The sequence below is a fragment of the Molossus molossus genome, unplaced genomic scaffold (assembly GCF_014108415.1).
Source record: "Molossus molossus isolate mMolMol1 unplaced genomic scaffold, mMolMol1.p scaffold_m16_p_8, whole genome shotgun sequence".
In the NCBI taxonomy this organism is placed as follows: domain Eukaryota; kingdom Metazoa; phylum Chordata; class Mammalia; order Chiroptera; family Molossidae; genus Molossus; species Molossus molossus.
The window spans coordinates 85450865-85473537 of NW_023425402.1; the positions used below are offsets into that span (position 1 = coordinate 85450865).

General features: G+C 40.2%; 1 protein-coding gene and 1 pseudogene across 4 annotated transcripts in view; one reads left to right on the plus strand and one right to left on the minus strand.

The window, feature by feature from the left end:
* LOC118621116 (vascular non-inflammatory molecule 3-like) overlaps positions 1-11974 on the minus strand; it is a 15525-nt gene extending 3551 nt beyond the window's left edge. The window contains exons 1-7 of one of the 4 annotated variants that reach the window (XR_004957627.1): positions 11691-11974; positions 11449-11579; positions 7782-7974; positions 5833-6124; positions 4279-4652; positions 3401-3574; positions 2185-2537 (exon numbers count right to left, since the gene is read on the minus strand). Coding sequence is in view for 3 of the 4 variants with exons in the window: in XM_036248406.1 (XP_036104299.1) it covers positions 2409-2537; positions 3401-3574; positions 4279-4652; positions 5833-6124; positions 7782-7974; positions 11449-11579; positions 11691-11903 (1506 nt within the window). In the remaining variant the exon portion in view is untranslated. Of the gene's footprint in view, positions 1-67; positions 2538-3400; positions 3575-4278; positions 4653-5832; positions 6125-7781; positions 7975-11448; positions 11580-11631 lie in introns of those variants that run through there. The other 3 variants (XM_036248406.1, XM_036248407.1, XM_036248408.1) reach the window with 3 other exon arrangements.
* Positions 2769-2887, plus strand: LOC118622128 (annotated as a pseudogene).
* Positions 11975-22673: the final 10699 nt, after the last annotated feature.

A 22673-nucleotide genomic window follows, 5' to 3' on the forward strand; every position in this document is an offset into this window, starting at 1 on the left:
ATCCTTTCACCTTTTTTTTGCCCATTACCCCCCACCCTCCTTATCTTTTCATAATAAAGAGGTGATCGAGTGAGTAAAATGTTTTTGAGTTCTGTGAGCTGCTCAAACCTAAGGACGGCACCATTGGAACCTCTGATCTACAGCCAGTTAGTCAGAAGCACAGGTGACAACCTGGACTAGCAACTGGCACCTGAAGTGGGGGGCAGGCTTGCTACCTCTAGGCGCCTGGTGTCAGAATTGAGCTGAGTTGTGGGTCACCCAGCTGGTGTTGGAGAATTGCTTGCTGGTGTAGGAAAAACCCCCATATATCAGAACTGGGTGTCAGAATTGTAGTTGGTGATCAAAAGTGGGATCAGAGTCATAATTATATGTAGGTTAAAAGTTAGAATTCTGTCTCTGTTGTCACTAAATATATATGCCTAGATATTATAAATCAAAATTAATTTTAGACTGTAATAAAGACTAAGAAGCATTTATTTGAGCAAAAGGAGCTGCAGCATGGGAGACACAGATCCAAGTAGAAGCCTAAATTGTGTTTCCTCGAGACAAAGGGGAGGCCTCCCTTTATAGGTTGCAGCCCACATCCTCATTTAGTTGTGTTTTATGTAAATGAGATTTCCAAATTATGCAGTTTTAGCGGGCAGGGCGGGCCCTGTCCACTGACTGAAGGATGAAGCCAGGGTTTCCCTGCAGTGATTGACTCAGACGTGTGAACCAACCTGGCACAGTGTGGGAAGCCGAGGTTTCTGGGTGCACAGAGTATGTGAGGAGCCCCAGTCAGCAAATTACTGCTCGGCTCTTATTGTTTATAAAAGTCGGGCCCTCAGCTGACCATGGGAGTCCATCCCAGCAAGTAACTTCCTTTCTGGGGTTCACATCAAGCAAATGTTTATTCTCTGGGACCACAATATTAATACTTAATGGCTAGAACACCGAGTCAATTTTTTTATTGACATTAATCTATGTGATAAAGTTGTCTACATTGTCAGTACAGAGGTTCAGAATGAATCACCCCGAGATGTGCCACTCTGGCACATAGGCTATTTCAAACTGAAAACGGTCAAAGCTCAGAAGGTCTGTGAAGAACCGTTGACCTTCACCCTTATTTCCTAAAAGAACTTAGACAAAAGACTTGCCCCAGGAAGGGAGCTATGGTGTAGATGACTGTGTGTTCATAAAAACCAAGTGTAACTGACAGGGGGGAGCCTGGCAAGGCCATTTGCTCAAAGTCCTCTTTGCAACCCACTGGTTCAAGGTGGCTCAACATATAAACAATAACTTTACCTCCCTGTGGATTGCCTTATTTCCCCTTCCTTAGCTCTGCTGACATACATACCGCATTCTGCTTTATGTCTTTGGAATTTTCAAGCCTCTGTGAATTTCCCATGTGCATTATTAAAACTTGATTTTCTCCTGTAATCTGCTGTATGTCATTTAAATTATTTGACCTGTGTAAGGTGCAGAAACCTAATTTCTTTAACACGACCCTTGCTCCTTTCTGTCGGTCCCACCCATTGCTTTATTTAATCATTAAGCCCTGAGAACATTAGATGCTGGTCAGCATCAAACTATCTCAAGAACAAAGCCTCAGGTCTGTTGACCATAGAAACAGAGTTTTGACCAAGCTAAAGATAACATCTTGACTTCAGTTGTGTTTCAGCCGCAGATCCATGAAAGCTAACTAACCTTACTGATTACACACTCACAAAACCAGACAGAACAATGGCCTGGCTGACCTCAGGACCTGACACAGTGATCAATCACTCCCTACCCTGGCCCCACCAGTCAGGAGAGACCACACCCCAGCTCCCTTAGCCACCGTGTCTAGTGATTGGGGAGCCAGGTCTTTGAACGCTGTTTTACCTGCGAGGCAAGGCTTGGTGCCATTTCCTTAACTAATAAGCCTTTACTTTCTTGGCTGCAAACTCCTGCTCCTGTTTGACTGGGCTTTGATGCATGCAGACAAATGGACCCCTTTAGTCCGGTAGCACCAGCCAGAAAAACTAAGAGAGAAAGAGGGGAAAATTGCCCCATCCCCAACGTAAGAATACATATTTTTGCTCTAGGACTCAATAAAACTATTTTTATTTTGTTCTGTTTTGTTTTTAATATAGCCTCTAATCATTACAATGCAGCCTAAACTGACTCTCATAAAAAAAAATTTTTTTAAAGTATTTTGCTCACCAATAAAATATACTCTATTGCCGCGGAAAAGCTGGTTGAAGCTGTAAGAGCGAATGGCTTCACTTCGCAAAGAAAGAGCTTTGTGTGCACATTTATTGTTTTTTAAAACTGTATCTGTTGTTTCAGCAAATGTATGACATCGCTTATAAACAGACACCAAGGGCTCTCGTGTTCCCCCTCCCTCTCCTTGCCAGGCTAACCCTCGAAGAGGGACGGTGAAGGGGTCACTGACATTTCCCTGGCCCCTGCCCTAAGCGTGGAGGGTCCTTCTCGAACACTCTTCCATACAGGGCCATAACTAAGACAGGCAGAGGGGCTCCACTTCTGCTCCTCAGACGTCCATCTCTTGAAACCTGATCAAAGAAAGCAAAGGATTAACTCTAGCCCACAAGCTTCTCTGACAACATGGCTCTAACAGCAGCGTAATGCAGTGAAAACACGCGGGGTTTGGTGTCAGGAGACCTGGGGTGAAAGTGCAGCAGATAAATCTACCGCACAGGGTTCAATAAGATACTGTATACAAAAGAGTTCTTTTAACTCATGAAACACTGTAGAGCGTGTTAATTTTTATTATCATTATTACAACTTCTCAAAATAACACGCCCATGGAGTAAATTGTGGAATCGGAGGTAAAGTATGTGGACTTGGAGAAGTCTGAGGCCAGCTTGCTCCCTGCAGGCTCAAGATCAACCATCCCACATAGAAAAAATAAATACATAAATAGAAGGAAAGAGAGAGAGAGAGAGAAGAAAAAGAGGAAGGAAGGAAGGAAGGAAGGAAGGAAGGAAGGAAGGAAGGAAGGAAGGAAGGAAGGAAGGAAGGAAGGAAGGAAGGGTTGTGGATGCTTTGTTTAATGTATTTAACTTGGACCTTCTATACCATATAAGGTACCATATACCTTCTATATCCAAATAAGGATAACATTAGTTGCCAGCCACCATCCACAATCAATATTTTTAGTTTAATTTTTTCATAACTTTATGGTTGCCTTGGATCTCAAAATCCTATTTCTGTAGGAAAACGAATGCCAAATTTTCCATCACAGCTTACAATCTAGAACCACATTTGTCTTCGATATCACAGCTTCCACAAGTCTTTCAAGTATTGCTTCTATGTGAGCCACAATGTTGCAATACTGACCCCTTATTTTAAAGATATTCTTTATGCTCGTCGATCCCGTCTGTTCAAAAAATTTATCGTACCGAAAGTCTCCTACCTCATAATGTCTTTCAGGGGCAAGCTGACTCCCACTTAGAATGAGCTGTGGGAAAACATAGCTTGTTCCAAAGGTGCCGCTGAGAGCGAATTCTTCAAACTTGGTGAAAGCTGACCCCACAGGCTCCCCACAAGTCCCCAGGTCAGTGGTTTGACATTTCAGTAATGTACATATCTATGTAGGCAAGGCAAAGAGAAGTGGTTAGAAATCTGGGAAATATTTTCTCAGCAAAAGTCACAATTTTGAGGTATAGAGGAATATATGTTAGGTTGCCTCTAAAACAGAAGTTTTCAAATTACAGGGCATAATCTATTAGTGAATCCTAAAATCAACGTAGTGGGCCAGAATTAGCTTTTTTTTTCAATGAAGCAAAATGGAATAGACAAGAATTTTAAAAATCAAAGTGCATTACATATAATTATAACGTTTCTAATTTGAATTATTTCATATATGTTTGTTTCAATTAAATATCTCATATTTAGTAACCATTTCCACGTTGTCACACATTTTGACTACACTGGGTCATGATGTGAAATGGACTTCTCATGCTGGGCTCTAGTTGAAGTCAGTTTTAAAAACACTGCTCTAAAGCAACCCGACAAAAAAAGAGAATGCATGGAATTTGCACCTTTTAAAACTTGAATCTGGCCTGTTGAAAACTGATCAATGTGCTCTCTGTTTCAACTTGCAACCAAGAGAACTCATTCTATTCTTGCTTAGACTGAACAAATAAAGTGTTGGGGGGATGGGTGGAATTCAGTGAGAAATGTGACGTTATTCCAAGTAACTGAATCCAACACAAGTTTTAAAGCAATGCAATGAGGGCCTGGAAGTAAAGCGAATAAAGAAACTATTCTAAGATGTTTAGGCGTTTCTACCTGTAAGTAATACTGGCCTTCGACGGTGTGCAGTCCATCAAAAGCTCCTAGTGCGTACACCTCATCTGTTCGCTTCTCAGACATCCTGTAAGTTAAGTGACAACACAGGTCTTTCTGGCAAACTGTGTAATTTCCTGCTTTTCTCTTAAGCTCCGTGAAGGTGAACTCATCAAAGTAAATCATCCCTGGAAAATCCGACTGCTCAGAAGAGAATGGCTTGACACCTTTGGCATGAGCACTCCAGTCAACAGGTGCAGGGTAGGCGTGTTCCCTTCGAGGCCGGGACCTCAGTTCCGAGAGCATCAGCTGGCCGCTCTCGGTTTCCATGTCATAGTGATACACCTTGACGGCTTCGGGTGCGTAGATTCCACTCCCTGTGGGTGATAGAAAGAAACACAAACACTGGGTTCAGATGTTGCATGTGACAAACAAATGGAATCCTTTCCATAAGGAATTAAATATAAGGGTATGGAAGCAAAAAGAGACAGCTGTTACATTGGCATAAATCCCAATTTGATTTTGTAACTCTGCTTACACTGACAATCTCATTTGATTTGGATGGCTTTTTTTTTTTTTTTTTTACTTAAGCTATCCTTTTTATAGCCAATTTAAAAATAAGCTAGAAAATTCCCCAAACATGAAGAATAAGTTTAGCTCTCCACTGACCTATCTAATGTATTTGTTTGAGATTCTCTATCTGGATCAATAAGCAACACAGCCACCCAGACGGAAGCCTGCAGTATCCTGAGCACAGGTACTACAGGGTGGGCCAAAGTAGGCTTACAGTTGTGCATATGAGAAACACAGGTTTAGAGTTGTTTGCATGGAAAATAATACAATAATTGCCCTGGCCGGTTTGGCTCAGCGGTTAGAGCATCGGCCTGCGGTCCGGAGAGACCCGGGTTCGGTTCCCGCTAAGGGCACGTACCTCGGTTGCAGTTTGTCCCCGGCCCTGGTTGGTTGTGCGGGTGGCGACCACTCGATGTGTCCCTTTCACATCGATGTTTCTCTCTCTCTCTGTTCCTCTCTCTCCCTCCCGCTCTATCTGAACAAAGAATGGAAAAATGTCCTCGGGTGAGGATGATTAAAAAAAAAAAGAAAATAATACAATAATTAATAAATAACAATACAAGGACAAACTCTGTGTTTCTCATACGCACAACCGTAAACCTGCTTTTGTCCCACCTTATATAAAAGATAAACTCTAGAAACCTGATCGAGTCTACAGCGATTTTTTCACCTCAGCAAGATTTATTTCAATATCACTAACGAACGCTGGCTGCAAAGTTCTTTAGATCCGGCTTGGGTTTTTTCATGTGACTTGACTTCTCTCTAACTCCAATTTCCCCTCATGTGAAATTGAGATAATCATGTTTGCATTCTTCTTTACTTGCAGAGAAAATGTTCCACTTAAGGAATGTAGGTATAGAAACCCTTGCAATTATTTGTGACATTACAGTTAATAAAGCACTCATTGAAGAAAAGCGTGGCTTGAAGATCACCGAGGACTCCCTAAGACGGTCACTGGCACTGGGCGCGTGACGCGTGAGTTACCTGTCATGTGCATGCGAGTGCTGTGGGTGTTGGCGGCCAGCAGGTTGACCCCCATGGCTCTGGCCCATGCCGAGTGGAAGGGAACCGCAGAGAGGAGGGGCAGCGTGTTGTACCACGCCGTGGGGTAGAGCACACTGTCAACTTGAAACTCTGTCACCACCACCACAGCCGGGTCATGAGAAAAGATGTCAAAGCAAGTGAAAATGCCAAACTTCCCAAAAGGAGTGTCAAAAGTCACCAATTCAGAGTCCTTGGGGAAATCAAATTGAATTTCAGGTGCAAAAAGATTGTACTGTAAACAATGAGCAAAGAAGGAGAAAATTAGTAAGAAAACTGCCAACCAAGTAGAAGTGATCAATACACATAAAATCTTTCTCCCATATAAGCTGATGTACATATTTAAAACTGTCACACATCATACCAAGTGTACCACTATCAGTTTTCTCACTGTGACATTAATAAAAAACACAACATTTTTCTGCAACCAACAAATCAACCAATGAGATTATATCTATAAATTATGTTTAAAAGGTGAATCTCTTAAAATCATAGGTTGAATTTTGAATCTGACAAATTTCAGACTGTTTCCCACTGAACTCCTTAAATACCAACAGCACTGCCCATGTCAGACACACGTTAATAAAATTAACTTTGTCATGCCTCCCTATGATACTGCTAAGTAAATAAGATTTATTTACTTCACTTATATTAATCAATTTATATTTAATTTAGACAATGTAATAGCTAAACCTCATTAGTTAGTAAGCCATTAATAATTTTCTTTTCAGCCTGATTATTGCTCCAAAATTTCACTTTGCCCGGGCTCCAGGGTGTAGCCTGTTGTGCTCAGGTATTATTCCGCTGACTCTGTGTGTGTGTGTGTGTGTGTGTGTGTGTGTGTGTGTGTGTTTGTTCTCGGTGAGGATCCTGTGTTCTGCCGCCCTCTCTCATGTGGTAGCCCATCCTTCACCTCACAGGGATCAGGTCAAGGAAGGCATGTGGCCTAATTGGAGAAAAGGCATGATGAGGTGTTTGCAGGGTTTCTTAGTGAGAGACATACATTCTTCCTCTGGATTTTGTTGCTCTACGGATGTGTTTCATGTTGAGCAGCCCAGTAGCTTCTAAAACAATAGTTAGTCTGGGGGCGTGGGGGAGGGGGCAGACTGTAACAAAGGACTAAGAGAGCTGGAGAGATGGATGACATCAGAGCCCCTGGGGAACAGACCGCACCAGAAACTAGACCTACCTTTTCTATGGTTTCTATTTTTCTAAGTACGTAGGCAAGGAAATTCCATGCATTTTTTAAGGAGAGGTTTAGCCGATTTCAGTTGGGATTTTCTATTATTGTAATACAAAAAGTTATAATGGAATGAATGACTAAAGCTTAGTGCAAAATGTTAACAAATTGAGCAAAAAAGCTAACTCTAGTATTAAATCATGGATGAAACAGAGCATTTCTCCTTTTTCACAGAATATTAAAAACTTTGTGAAACTATTATTACCATTTTAATATTCTGCTGTATTCTGTTTGTGACTTATTTAAACTCAGAACCCTTATATGAAACCAAAGTAAATTAAATCCTTTTTCAACTTGACTATAATAATTAAGAAATGCATTCATGCCAGGCCAGTGTGGCTTAGTGCTTGAGTGTCGACCCATGCACCAAGAGGTCACCGGTTCAATTCCCGGTCAGGGCACATGCCCAGGTTGTGGGCCGGGTCCCCAGTGGGGGGCATGCAGGAGGTGGCCAATCGATGTTCTCTCTCATCGATGTTTCTATCTTTCCCTCTCCTTTCTCTCTAAAGTCAATAAAATAAAAAATATTTTTAAAAAAAGAAAGAAATGTATTCATTGCAGTTCTCTCACAATCAACAGACAAATACACACACATACCACAAATAAACAGAGGAAGTGAATCAAGTATCACTAAGACACAAAAAATTCTCACCTTATGGTAGCGTGCCACCAGCCTCCCCTCAGAGTCGAACACCACATCAGTGTTGTATTGGTAACGACCGTCAGGGGGACACTGGGGGTCACTGGCATTGCATGGCTTCTTGTCCCCAATATTTGCCACAACGTAGATAGAGTTGTCCTTGGCCAGGCAGCTGAGTCTTTCTTGCACTGGGGCATAGCCAAACCTAATTCAATGGATACTGTTTAAACTTACTATATTTGACTGATTCTGAACTTTCAGTGATACTTTATTTGCCTGTTACCTATAAGACAACAGCTCTCGGTTAAGAATCAACACGAAAGGTATAAAAACTCACAAGCAATATAATTTTCGTCTTCATGAAAGCTAACGTATGCTATTGTGCCAGACTCCAGATGCAGTGAGAGACAAAGCGCAGAAAGGACGGAGGAGGACGAAGAGAAAGAAGAGAAGCTCACTTTCTCTTCTGAAGTACTTCCTCCCCGGGGGCAAACGAAGGCCTTGAAATGTAAGACTCTTCCACTGAAGAGGACTTTTCCTATAACCTAAGCTACAGTCTTACTAGGAGGCAGGGAATGATTGGCCCTATATAAATCATCTTCTAAGGAGAACAAGTGCAGCATTGTGTACTGGAAATATTTTTTAAAAGAAAAAGCACTTCAGCCCTGGCCGGTTTGGCTCAGAGGTTAGAGCGTCCGCCTGTGGTCCGGAGAGACCCGGGTTCGGTTCCCGCTAAGGGCATGTACCTCGGTTGCAGTTTGTCCCCGGCCCTGGTTGGTCGTGCGGGTGGCAGCCACTCGATGTGTCCCTTTCACATCGATGTTTCCCTCTCTCTCTCTTCCTCTCTCTCCCTCCCACTCTGTCTGTACAAAAAATGGAAAAATGTCCTCGGGTGAGGATAAAAAAAAAGAAAAAGCACTTCACTATTCTGGCTCAATTTCTTCATCTGTCAATGCAACATAATAGCTTCCTTTCTACCTTGGAGGGCCCTTGTGAAAAACTCTGAGATAAACACAAACTATAAATAATAAACAATGCCAAATCCATTCACACTGGCATTAAATGTCTAAGATATTTATCCTAGAAATAAGAAGGGATTGCAGTAATAAAATCAGTGAAATGATAGTTGAATTCAAGCACTTCAAAGACTCTTATTTGAAGATGAGCCATGGATACTAACCTACTATAGAGGCGTTCCAAAGACCAGAGAAAGCGACAGATTGATTTCAGCAGTAAATCAGATAAAAGTATTTAGCAACCAGAACACGCCGTCAAAGAAGTGGATTCACTAGTCACTGGAAATTTCAAGTATAATAATGGTGCACTGAGGCCCTCAGCGGACTTTCAGTGAGCATGGCTCAGTGGAAATGGCTGTGCTGAATTCCAGCCACGCCAGTTACCAACTGGGAGACCCTAAGCCTCCTGTTATCCTCATCTTCAAAATGGGAAGAGTTGCTCCTGCTACATAAATTGAACGAGATAATGCGCATAGTGTACCAGGTACAGTTCCTGGGACCAAGTAGGTGCTCAGTAAATACGGAATGCCCATTATGGATTTCGTAACTACAAGAAGACAGCCCAGGAACCGAGACTTGATTGCTTTAGAGGCATTCAGGCTCTCTGCATGATCTCCCAGCCCCTCTGTCATGAATGGTGAGCTAATCTTTGATTAGAAATAACAGATTCATGCCTATTTTTTTAAACCATTTTTTTTATTCAAAAAAACAATCATATTGTCAGCATTCATATTAAGACATTTAATAAAATTATTATATAATGTTTAATTTTCATTTTCTTGGCTAAATAGGTAGGGTCCTTTAATATATTCTATTAGCTCCTCATGAAGAAAGCCCAAGGAAGCATGGGACATGTCAGTATTCTAATTGATAGATTTAAACATGAAAAAAATGACCACAGGGTCCTTCTATTATCCCTTTTAAGGATAAATATTACTCGGGAAGAAACAATTGCTTTTTTTTTTTTAACCAACATCACTATTATATTAAATACTGGATTTCTCCTTTTTATAAGTCAAAGCTGAAAACTTGTCTGATCAATAAGAGTCTGCAAGACTCAATAATGTTAAAGTCTCATCAGCCCCATACAGTTTCAATTGAAGAATAATTTGTTGGATGCTAACTAGGCTTCCAGACATCTTTTCCCTGGGAAAGTCAGTTTCAACAGCTCAGGCAAATAGGGTGTATTTTACTATAAGCCTCATGAATGACTGTAAATAATGAGTCCTTCCTGCTCTGGGAAAAACCCCAAAATCAAGTAAACATTGAGTTATTGCTGTTGGTTCTTATAAACACAGATGGAGCAACATTCAGAGAATATGTTTCCAAATGTGAAAATCCCGGGGCGAGACGACTCACACAGTGTAGCTCCACATTGAGCGTTAGAGCATTCCAATCAGCTTCAAATAGTCAAAATTATTTAAGTTCCTCTTTTTGTACAATAGATACAGTTCTGAACAGGTGTGTGCAAATTTAAAATTAGCAAATTAATTTTGTTTGGTTAATCCTCACATGAGGATATTTTGTCCATTGCTTTTTAGAGAGTGGGCGGGAGAGAGAGAGAGGGAGAGAGAGAGAGACAGAACATCCATGTGAGAGAGACATCAATTGCTTGCCTCCTGCACGTGTCCTGGGACAATCGAGCCTGCAACCCAGATATGTGTCCTTGAATGGGAATCAAATCCGAGACCCTTCAGAGCACAGGCTAGAGCTCTAACCATTTAGCCACACTGTCCAGGGCTAAAATGAGCAAATTATTTTTTAATGTGTTGGTTTTGCCATTTAAAGGAATTATACATGAACTATTTTAAAAAATAAACACACCTAAAATAATCTATTTTATAAAGCTTTCTACATTTTAAACAATTTTTTAAAAGAAAGTTATGTCTAAACTACAGCTAAAAATAATTGCTAGAATTTCTCAAAGGACAAAAAACCCCCAAAGAATTTAGATCCAACTCCTTCTGTTGAAAAGAATAGAGGCAGTTAACATTGCAGAGGGCACAGAAGTGTACAGATTCTATGTGTATTTCTACACTTGACACTCTTGTCTACTCTGTAAGGGAAGTAGGAGAGGAAACGTTAATGATCCCTGTTTTACAGATAAAAAACAGAGATGTCTAGCACTTAGGTTATCTGCCCACATCACTCAGCTAGGAGGTGATAGGATGTGGTCTCAGAAAAAGCACTTCCTGTTTCGAGTACTGTGCACTTTCCCAGAATACTGATCACATCGAAAATGATCACAATATCAAAGCTCTTTGACAACAGCCCATTCATCTTGTTACTACTCTTACAAAGGAGGCACATGTTCATAGGTGAACCAACTTACATTTGGGAACGTAAGTCCTAGATACCACAACTTTCTCACCTTGTTGAAACCCAATCGAGCACATCCATTATAAAACCATGTAGACATCCTATACTACTCATTAAAGAAAACTAGAGTAAATAACAAATCCATCATCATCATCATCTCAAGTCATTTACCAAACAGGAGCATGTGCCAACTGGCACGCCTTTGAAACACTTGAAATGTCTAAGTCCAATGTCGTAGATTGATTATTTGTGGGCAAGAATACTAGTCAAGCTTACTGAACTTGCTGTTGATATTTTACAATATTGCAACATTTTGTTCAAAAATCAAACAGTAATGACATTACCTCTGAGGGTCTTTACATGGAATCCAGTTTACTTCTGGGTGTGGGATATCCTCCAGATAGGGGTAAATGGTTTCCCTTGTGAAGACCCAGCCATAAACTCCATCTTCTGGGGTCACAATGATATGAGCACCCTACCCAAACAAGGGGGAACAGAGAAGTGTCCCATCAGTTCCAAACACTCACATTTCTGCAAGTTCCAAGTTTCCTTTACGATATCCCAGCCAATATGAAAAGGGCAATACCTGCCTGGCTGCCAGTTTAACCGCTTTCTCCAAAACATCTATATTCTTGTTCATCAGGAGCAAAGCTTCTTCTTTCGAAACAGGTGTTTCTGTTCTGTTTGGCAATATGACAGCATGCTCATACACTGCAGCAGTAAAAGTGTCCAGCGCGCCAACACTCAGGACAAAGAGGGCCAAAACGGCCCCATATTTTGGAAAATATGATGCAATCATAGCTACTATTGAGTACTCTGATAAACTCAGATTCTTATATTTTGTATCACAGGTGAAGCTTTTAAGTTAAAGCCCTGCCTGCCACCAGCTATTTATGTTTTCTCACGGATGTTACACAACTGCAAAGGCTACATTACGCAGCACTGAGAAAGGATATTGTGCAAGAAAACTGAAAGCCAGCATTACACAATTGGATGGACTCAAAGGTGCAGGGCTGTTGTTGACAGTGTTCAGAGTGCCACCCAGTTCTAAAGGAGGAATTAAGGAGTCAACAGGATGAGTCCACCCCGGTCCAAAACTCTTTTCTATTAGTAAAATATATTCTCCTGGTAGTTCAGTGTTTCAATTGATAGGGCCAATAGCGTACCACTGCAGAAGGCTGGCATCAAAACATCAACCTGGTGAACACTTATGTACATAACTGTGACAGAACTGAGCTACCAGGCAGGCCCCAGTGTTAACAGAGCTCACAACATGGCAAAAGGAAGAACAGTTATTGCACGCGAATGACTGGGCTCACTTGTTCTTGATCAGTGGCCCTGAATTTTTGCATTATTAGAGGATATCAGCAGAAACTACAGTTGCCAGTTTCTCTTGGAAAGACTGCTTAATAGTCTGAAGTATAGGAATTTTACCTGAACACAGAGTAAAATATAGGTAGATTATACATGCTCAACCATGGCAAGTGACCCCTGGGCTGGTCTCTGGGCCTCTCTGAACCCTGGCTGATGGTCTGAGCAGAACCAAGGAACAGGGTCCAGGGGGTCAGACAATTTCTTCATCTGTATAGAATCTGTTCATTTTTTCAAGTGAAACCCTCTTCCTTAAATACTTGTACTAGACATCACCAAATACTTAATTTTCTGGAAGTTGTGTCCTTGGGCCTCTGAAAAGCTAAATATTTTAAAGATATTAGATATAGTTTTCATTTCAGTTTCTGACATTTCTTCTCCCTCTGCTCCCATATCCAATTCATCATAAAATTTCTTTTGAACGTTTCTTTCTATTCAAATTTATTCTGCTAAACAAGATGTCTATTTTTTTTTTTAATCTTCACCCGAGGATATTTTTCTATTAATTTTTAGAGAGAGTGGAAGGGAGGGAGGGAGAGAAAAAGAGAGAGAGAGAGAGAAACATCAATGTGAGAGAGAGACGACAATTGGTTGCCTCCCTCAATCCTGACAAGGGCTGAGGATTGAACCTGCAACCCAAGTGCATGCCCTTGACCTGAAATTGAACCCGAGACCCTTCAGTCTGCAGGCCGGTGTTCTAACTGCTGAAATAAACCAGCCAGGACCCAGATGTCTCCTTTTTAACTTATATCCCTACCTCCCACAATAGCCAAAGCTGTTCATTCCACACATAGCTACCAGATGCATTTTCTCTGAAAAACAGCTCCTATTATGTTACTTAGGCTCCAAGAGTCCGTAGCTCTCATTTACAGTAGTCCCCCCTTACCCAAGGGAGATATGTTTTTAAGACCCCCAATGAATGCCTAAAACTGTGGATAGTACAAACTCTAAATATACAATGTTTTCCCCTATACATATATACCTAAAGTTTAATTTATGGATAGGTGCAGTAGGATATTAACAATAATAACTAATAACAAAATAGAACAATTATAATAGTATATTATACTGTAATGAAAATTACAAAAGTGTGGTCTCTCTCTCTCTCTCAAAATATCTTCTTATGGCCCTGGCCAGTTTGGCACAGTGGTTAGAGCATCGGCCTGTGGACCAGAGAGTCCCAGGTTTGGTTCCCGCTAATGGCACGTACCTCGGTTACAGATAGTCCCTGGTCCCGGTTGGGGTCGTGTGGGTGGCAGCCAGTAGATGTGTCTCTCTCACATCGATGTTTTTCTCTCTACCCACCCCCCACTCCCTCCCACTCTGAAGATAAATTCAAAAATGTCTTCGGGTGAGGGTAAAATAAATATATAAATGTTATATATATGTGTGTGTGTGTGTGTGTGTGTGTGTGTGTGTGTATTATTATGCCCTGGCCGGTTTGGTTCAGCCGTAAAAGCTGATTAATGTCTCCAGCGGGACAGAGTGGAGCAGGGTGAGATTTCATCTTGTTACTCAAAACGGCACACAGTTTAAAACTCATGAATTGTTGCCCTGGCCAATGTGGCGCGGTTGGTTGGAGCGTCCTCCAGTGCACTGGAGGGTCTTAGGTTCCATTCTTGGTCAGGACACATACTCAAGTTGTGTTCCATTTCCAGTCCAGACGCATGCTTGATGTTTCTCTCATTGATGTTTCTCTCTCTAAAATAAAAAGAAAACCAAAAACCAAAAAAACTTATGAATTGCTTATTTTGGGTGTTTTTCATTTAATAATTTTGGATTGCAATTGATTGTGTGTAACTGAAACCCCAGAAAAACAAAACTGTGAATAAGGGAGGACAACTGTATTCAAAATACTAATTCCCAGACGTGGTCCATTCTCCATGAAGGGTAAACAAGTTGATTTTGCAAGATATGCAGATTATATTTGTTATTTTAATAGTTACAGATGAACACTCATGTTTACTAGAAAATGGAAAATAAAATTCATAATATTCTTTTTTGTTTATTTTTTGTTTTTTGTTTTTTTTGCATAGTTTTATTTTTTAATTTTATTTTTGTTATAGAGAAACATCTGTAACAGTTTCTCCTTTTTTACCTCATTGACACCCGTCTCCCCATCCCCCGCGCCCCGACCCCAGCTTTGTTGTCCATGTCCATTGGTCATGCATACATGCATATAAGTTCTGTGGTTTATCTCTCCCCCACCACCTCCTCTTTTGGGCATTGTCAGTCTGTACCCCACTTCCACGTCTCTGGGACTACCCCATTCCTCACACTGTTATGTTCATTATATTCTACAAATAAGTGAGATCAAATGATACTGTCTTTCTCTGTTTGGCTTGTTTCACTTAGGATAATACTTTCCAGGTCTCTCCATGTGGTCTCAAAAGATAAGAGATCTTTCTTTCTTAAAGCTACATAGTACTCCATTGTACCACTGCTTTTTTATCCATTCGTCTACTGAGGACACTTGGGCTGTTTCCAGATCTTAGCTATTGTAAATAGTGCTGCTACAAACATGGGGGTACATATATTCTTTCTGATTGGTGTTTCAGGCTTCTTAGGGTATATTCCTAGAAGTGGAATTACTGGGTCAAATGGAAGTTCAATTTTTAATTTTTTGAGGTAACACCATATCATTTTCCGTAGTGGCTGCATCAGTCTGCATTCCCACCAACAGTGCACTAGAGTCCCCTTTTCTTCACACCCTCGCCAACACTTGATGATTTTTTGATGGCTGCCATTCTGACAGGTGTGAGGTGATACCTCATTGTTGTTTTAATTTGCATCTCTCTGATGATTAGTGATGTTGAGCATTTCTTCATATGTCTCTTAGCCATTTGTATGTCCTGTTTGGAGAGGTGTCTATTTAGTTACTCTGCCCATTTTTTAATTGGGTTCTTTGTCTTCCTTTTGTGGAGTTGTATGAGCACTCTATATATATTGGAAACTAACCCTTTATCTGATATATCATTGTCAATTATGCTCCCCCATACAGTGGGTAGCCTTTCCATTTTGATGATTGTTTCTTTAGCTGTGCAGAAGCTTTTGAGTTTGATGTAGGCCCATGTGTTCATTTTTTCCTTTGTTTCTGTTGCCTTAGGTGATATATCAGTGAAAATTCTGCTGCGTATAATGTCTGAAATTTTGTTGCCTACAGTTTCTTCTAGGAATTTTATGGATTCATGAGTCACATTTAAGTCTTTTATCCATTTTGAGTTTATTCTTGTGTAGGGTGTAAGTTGATGGTCTAGTTTCATTTTTTTGCATGTAGCTGTCCAATTTTCCCAGCACCATATATTAAAGAGGCTGTCCTTACTCCATTGTATGCTCTTGCCACCTTTGTCAAATATTAATTGAGCATATTGCCTTGGGTCCATTTCTGGGTTCTCTGTTCTGTTCCACTGGTCTATATGCCTGTTCTTGTGCCAGTACCAGGCTGTTTTGATTACAGTCGCTTTGTAGTATAACCTGATATCTGGTATTGTGATCCCACCTACTTTGTCCTTCTTTTTCAAAATTGGCTGTGGCTATTTGTGGTCATTTTGGTTCCATATGAACTTTTGATGTATTTGTTCTAGTTCTGTGAAATATCTTGTTGGTATTTCGATGGGGATTGCATTGAATCTATAGATTGCTTTGGGTAATATGGACATTTTAATGATGTTAATTCTTCCAATCCATGAACAAGGTATGTGCTTCCACTTTTTTATACCTTCCTCTATTTCTTTTTTCAATGTCCTATAGTTTTCTGCAAATAGGTTCTTTACTTCTTTGGTTAAGTTTATTTCCAGATATGTTAAATTTTTTGCCCTGATGGTAAATGGGATTGTTTTTTCAGTTTCTCCTTCTGTGAGTTCATTATTGGTGTATAAGAATGCCGTTGATTTCTTGACGTTAATTTTGTTTCCTGCTACTTTGCCAAATTCATTTATTAGGTCTAGTAGATTTTTGATAGAGTCTTTAGGGTTTTCTATGTATAATATCATGTCATATGCAAGTAATAATAGTTTCACTTCCTCCTTTCCAATTTGGATCCCTTTTATTTTTTCTTCATGTCTGATTGCTGTGGCTAAGACCTTCAGTATAATGTTAAATAAGAGGGGTGAAAGTGGACATCTCTGTCTTGTTCCTGTTCTTAAGAGAAATGTTTTTATTTTCTGCCCATTGAGTATGATGTTGGCTGTAGGTCTTTCATATATGGCCTTTATTATGTCGAGATATGATCCCTTTATTCCCATATTGCTGAGCGTTTTTATCAGAAATAGATGCTGGATTTTGTCGAATGCTTTTTCAGCATCTATTGATATGATCATGTGGTTTTTATTCTTCATTTTGTTTTTGTGGTGTATTGCATTAATTGATTTGCGAATATTGTACCAGCCTTGCATCCCTGGGATGAATCACACTTGGTCATGGTGAATAATTTTTTTGATGTATTGCTGGATCCGATTTGCTAGTGTTTTGTTCAGGATTTTGGCATGTATGTTCATCAGGGATATTTGCCTGTAGTTTTCTTTCTTTGTAGTGTCTTTTTCTGGTTTTGAAATTAGAATTATTCTAGCCTCATAAAACGAGTTTGGAAGTATTCCTTCTTGAATTTTTTGAAATAGTTTGAGAAGAATGGGTGTTAGTTCTTTTTTGAATGTTCGGTAAAACTCCCCCGTGAATCCATCTGGGCCTGGGCTTTTGTTTGCTGGGACAGTCTTGATTGCCTCTTTAATTTCCTTAGTTGTTATTGGTCTGTTCAAGTTTTCTATCTCTTCCTGGTCCAGTTTTGGGAGACTGTGTGTTTCTAGAAATTTGTCCACTTCGCTTAGATTGTCAAATTTGTTGCCATATAATTGTTCATAGTAGCTGTTAATGATCTTTTGTATTTCTGTGGTGTCAGTAGTTACTTCTCCTCTTTCATTTCTGATTTTGTGTACTTGGGTTCTCTCTCTTTATTTCTTGGTGAATCTGGCTAAGGGTCCATCAATCTTGTTTATCATTTCAAAAAACCAGCTCTTTCATTGATCCTTTGAATTGTTTTTTTGGTCTCTATGTCATTTATTTCTGCTCTGATCTTTACTATTTCCTTCCTTATACTTGCTCTGGGGTTTTCTTTTTGTTTGCTTTCTAATTCTTTTTTTTTTTTTTATCCTCACCCGAGGACATTTTTCCATTTTTTGTACAGATAGAGTGGGAGGGAGAGAGAGAGAAACATCGATGTGAAGGGACACATTGAGTGGCTGCCACCCGCACAACCAACCAGGGCCGGGGACAAACTGCAACCGAAGTACATGCCCTTAGTGGGAACTGAACCTGGTTCTCTCTGGACCGCAGGCCAACGCTCTAACCGCTGAGCCAAACCGGCCAGGGCTGCTTTCTAATTCTTTAAGTTGTGAGGTTAGACAGTCAATTAGAAATTTTTTTTGTTTCTTGAGGTAGGCCTGTAGTGCTATGAACTTCCCTCTCAGAACTGCTTTTGCTGCATCCCATAGATTTTGTGTTGTTGTGTGTTCATTTTCATTGGTTTCCAGGAAGTTTTTACTTTCTTCCTTGATCTCCTCGGTAACCCATTCATTGTTCAATAACATGCTATTTAGCCTCAATGTGTTCAAATGTCTTTGCATGTTTTTGTTGCAATTGATTGCTAGTTTCATGCCATTGTGATCTGAGAAGATGCTTGATATGATTTCAATCTTCTTGAACTTGTAGAGATTTAGTTTGTGTCCTATCATGTGGTCTATCTTTAAGAATGTCCCATGTGTTCTTGAGAAGAATGTGAATTCTGTAGTTTTGGGGTGTAATTCTCTGTAGATATCTATTAAATCCATTTGGTCTAGTGCTTCATTTAGAGTCTCTATTTCCTTGCTATTTTTTTTTTTTGTCTAGAGGATCTATCCAGTGGTGTCAACGGGGTGTTGAAGTCCCCTGCTATGATTGTATTGCTGTCAATTTCTCCTTGGAAGTCCTCCAGAAGATTTTTAATATATTTTGGTGTTCCTATATTGGGTGCATATATGTTTATCAAGGTTATATCTTCCTGTTGGATAGATTCTTTCAATATTATGTAGTGGTCTTCTTTGTCTCTAGTTATGGTCTTCATTTTGAAATCTATTTTATCAGATATGAGTATTGCTACCCCAGCTTTTTTTTCCTTTCCGTTTGCTTGGAAAATTTTTTTCATCCCTTCACTTTCAACCTATGTGAGTCTTTTTTTGTGAGGTGGGTCTTTTTTAAACAACATATAGATGAGTCATGCTTTCTTATCCAATCAGCTACTCTGTGTCTTTTTTTTTTTTTTTAATCCTCACCCAAGGACATTTTTCCATTTTTTGTTCAGGTAGAGTGGGAGGGAGAGAGAGGAACAGAGAGAAAGAGAGAGAAACATCGATGTGAAAAAAACACATTGAGTGGCTGCCACCCACACGACCCACCAGGTCCGAGGACAAACTGCAACCGAGGTGCGCACCTTTAGCAGGAACCGAACCCGCGTCTCTCAGGACCACAGGCCGAGGCTCTAACCACTGAGCCAAACCGGCCAGGGCTACTCTGTGTCTTTTTATTGGAACATTCAGTCCATTTACATTTAAGCTGATTATTTATTGCCATTTTTGTTTAATTTGGTTATATTTTTCTTCCTATTTCTTCTACTAATTACAGCAGTCCTTTTAACATTTCTTGTAGTGCTGGTTTGGTACTAATGTATTCCCTTAGCCTTTTTTTGTCTGGGAAGCTCCTTATTTGACCTTCTATTTTGGATGACAGCCTTGCTGGGTAGAGTAGTCTTGGATTTAGATCCTTGTTTTTCATGACCTTGATTATTTCATGCCATTCCCTTCTGGCCTGTAGTGTTTCTGTTGAGAAGTCAGCTGAGAACCTTAATAGGTTTTCTTTGTAGGTAACCTGTTGCTTCTCTCTTGCTGCTTTTAGGATTCTCTCTTTGTCTTTAATTTTTGGCATTTTAATTACTATGTGTCTTGGTGTGGGCCTGTTTAGGTTCTTCTTACTTGGAGCTCTCTGTGCTTCTTGAACTTGAATGCCTTCTTCCTTCCCCAAATTAGGGAAGTTTTCTGTCACTATTTCTTTGAATATATTCTCTAATCCTTGCTAATTTTCTTCTTCGGGGACTCCTATTGTGCGAATATTATTACGTTTCTAGTTGTCCTACAGTTCTCTTAAGCTGTCTTCCTGTTTTTCAATCGTTTTTTTCTTTTTGGTTTTCTGATTGGTTAATTTTTTCTACCCTGTCTTCTAATTCGCTGATCCGGTCCTCAGCTTCCTCTACTCTGCTGGTTAGTCCTTCCTATGTGTTCTTTATTTCTGATATATCATTCTTGATCTCTTCCTGGTGGTTTTTAATTTCCAATTGATTTATTTTCAGCATCTCTATATCCTTACTCATGCTGTTGAGCTTCCTCAAGATCATGGCTCTGAATTCTAGCTCTGTTAACATGCCTAACTGCTCCACATTGATATCATCTTTGGTGGAGCTTTCTTGTTCTTTCATTTGGCTTTTGTTTCTGTGTTTCACCATTTTGGCTATCACAGTGGGCTTTGGAGCCTGCCAAATTTTACCTGTGGGTGTTGGTGTTCTGCCATTTGTGGCTCCCTCTCCTGGGTTTGGATGAGCGAGGGAGGACCCACGTTAAACACCACTGTCAAGTCTTACTTTCCTGGTTAGAGTTGCTAGTCCTCTAGCTTTTTGACCAGAGGCTAGCAGTCCAGGTTACTTGTAAAGTTTTGGGTTGTCAGTTGATTGAAAACCTCCTTCAGGTGCTCAGCATAAGGGGATTTCCTGAGGGTGGGGCAGATGCTGGTTGTTAGTAAGCCTCAATTTGCATTTTAATGGCCCACAGGGTGGGGTTGGATCTCTGAGGGAGGGGCTGCTGCCTTTCCCCAGAGCCCTGGGAAGGAGCAATATGGCCACTGTCCTGTGTGGCTGCCACTCAGCAAAAGCTCTGAGCGCCCTCCAAATCCCGAGTGTGCCACACAGTTCCAGTCCAGTCTGGCTTCCCTCTGCCGGAGCCCAAGGTGAGTGGCTGTGGCTATTTTAGCCTCTGTCCCAGCTTTGTGCTGTGGAGCCACTTGGGAGTGTAACCCGAGGGTGCTGCTCCCAGCTAAGGCCGCTGCTGTCTGTGGGCTCCCAGCCCCCCTCTCACGCCTTCCCAATCCTACCAGTATTGAGTCAGTGTCCCTGGTTATATGGTCCTCACAAGCTGCTTTTCTGTTGCTTTTTCCCATCGATTTGTCTGTGTTTTAGTTGTAATTCCAGTTTGGTCCTGGGAGACTGTCTGTGTAGCTTCCATTTACTCTGCCCCCATTTTGGAATCCATCATAATATTCTTGATTTAATTCTACAGCTTGCCTATTGAACATCTTTATTCAGTGATGTTGTATGATTTCATGACCTCTGAACACTCCACGTACTGATCTACCTCGATGAGTTTACGCCCCTTTCTCCCTGAAATGTCCTGCTCTTCATCTGTCAGAGTTCCAGTTCCTTGTAGAGCTTTCTCAAATCTGTCCCAGTCCTACGTGAGATTTCTAAATTCTCATAGCACTTTTTATTGTCCTGATGAATATCTTTCTCTGCTTGCTCTTACCTTGACCCTTAATTTAAATCTTATACTGATAGTTAGTTTTCCAGATGCATGTTTTGTCTTCTTATAGAGATTAAGAGAAATATTGATGTATCATTCCAGAACATCCGTGTAAAAGAATCATTTAGGGATGATGCATCCCAGGGTGTGACCTCTGGAGGGTAAGGAAATGTGTCACTTGTTCCTGAACCTCATCACCCAGCACACGTGTGATAGGCGTGGGAGCCTAATACATGAATGAATGTTGAATGAAGGATCCAACTACCTGAAAGTCCAGTTTATTCTATGTTTGAATGTTGCAAATTTTTAGAATTTTTTTTTTTTTTTACAGAGATACAGTTTATTCTGTGTATCTTCTAGCAGGGGCGGGGAAACTTTTTTTTCTGCCTGGGGCTATTTGGATACTTATAACATCATTCATGGGCCATATAAAATTATCAACTTAAAGGTTAGCCTGCTGTATTTGGTCAGGCTACTTTGGTGAGGCTCGTGATGTTAGTTGGTATTGATTTCAAGGGCCTTATATGGCCCAAGGACCAGATGTTCCCCACCCCTGTCAGTGTAAAACAATAACTCCAGCCCTGCTCCCTGCTTCCAGACTATTAGATGATTCAAAGAGAGTTGTAAATGCTCTCTTAATTCTTATAATTTTCATCCTTATAAATTTCTTAAGGACAAGGGCCACATTGTGATTCTCTGCTGCTCTTGTGGAATTTTGAACCATGCTAAGCTCTGACAATGTTTTCTGATATGTTAAATTCAATTTTCTCGCCTAATTTTGGAAGAACCCCTTTGTTTGAATGTGAATTCATTTAAAATGTAAAGTGTTTCTTTCAAGGTTTAAATCTCTGATTCCAGAGTCAGATTCTCTCTCTCTGTCTGTCTTTCTCACTCTCTCCTTTCTAATCCTCTTTTGATGTAGGAAAACTGGTAGATTTTGAAGGTTTATATCTTTTGTTTATTCGTGTGGTTTGGTTCAATAATTCAAAACCCTTCAATTCTATTAAGCTTTTCCCACTCACTAAATATCACTTCCTTCTTCCTTCACAGGTCTGCCAGTGAGTTTCCATGTGACCTTATGTCCTGAAATGATACCCTATAGATGCAAATTCATTTCAGAAAACACATCTGAGGACAAGAGGGAAACTGTAAAACAGATGGATTGCTTTTCTTACTTCAGGATAAGATTCTCACTCATGTCTCAATCACCTGACTTTCTGAATATCAAAAGGAAACATATAGTAGTTCCTCTTATTTTCCCAGTCACTGATTCCAGAGAATGTAGCAAACTTTTACTATGTTGAAATCAGTAGAAATCTGGACCGAGTATTTCATTACCAATGTGGTTACTAATGCCTTTGCCTCTCATATGTGTATAAGGAATAGGGATTGTGGATACCTAATTTAAATATTAGGTATTGTGCACAACTTGAATGATAGTTTGTAATTATTGTGGGATTAAGAAATTCAGAATCTAAAGCTTTGTATTAAAATAAATACAATGTTGCTTTAAAATGTGTAAGGCACACCTTTTATCTACTTATTTTTTAAACTCATCTTTATTATTCAATGTGTTACAGATGTCCCCCCCCTTTTTTCCCCAATGA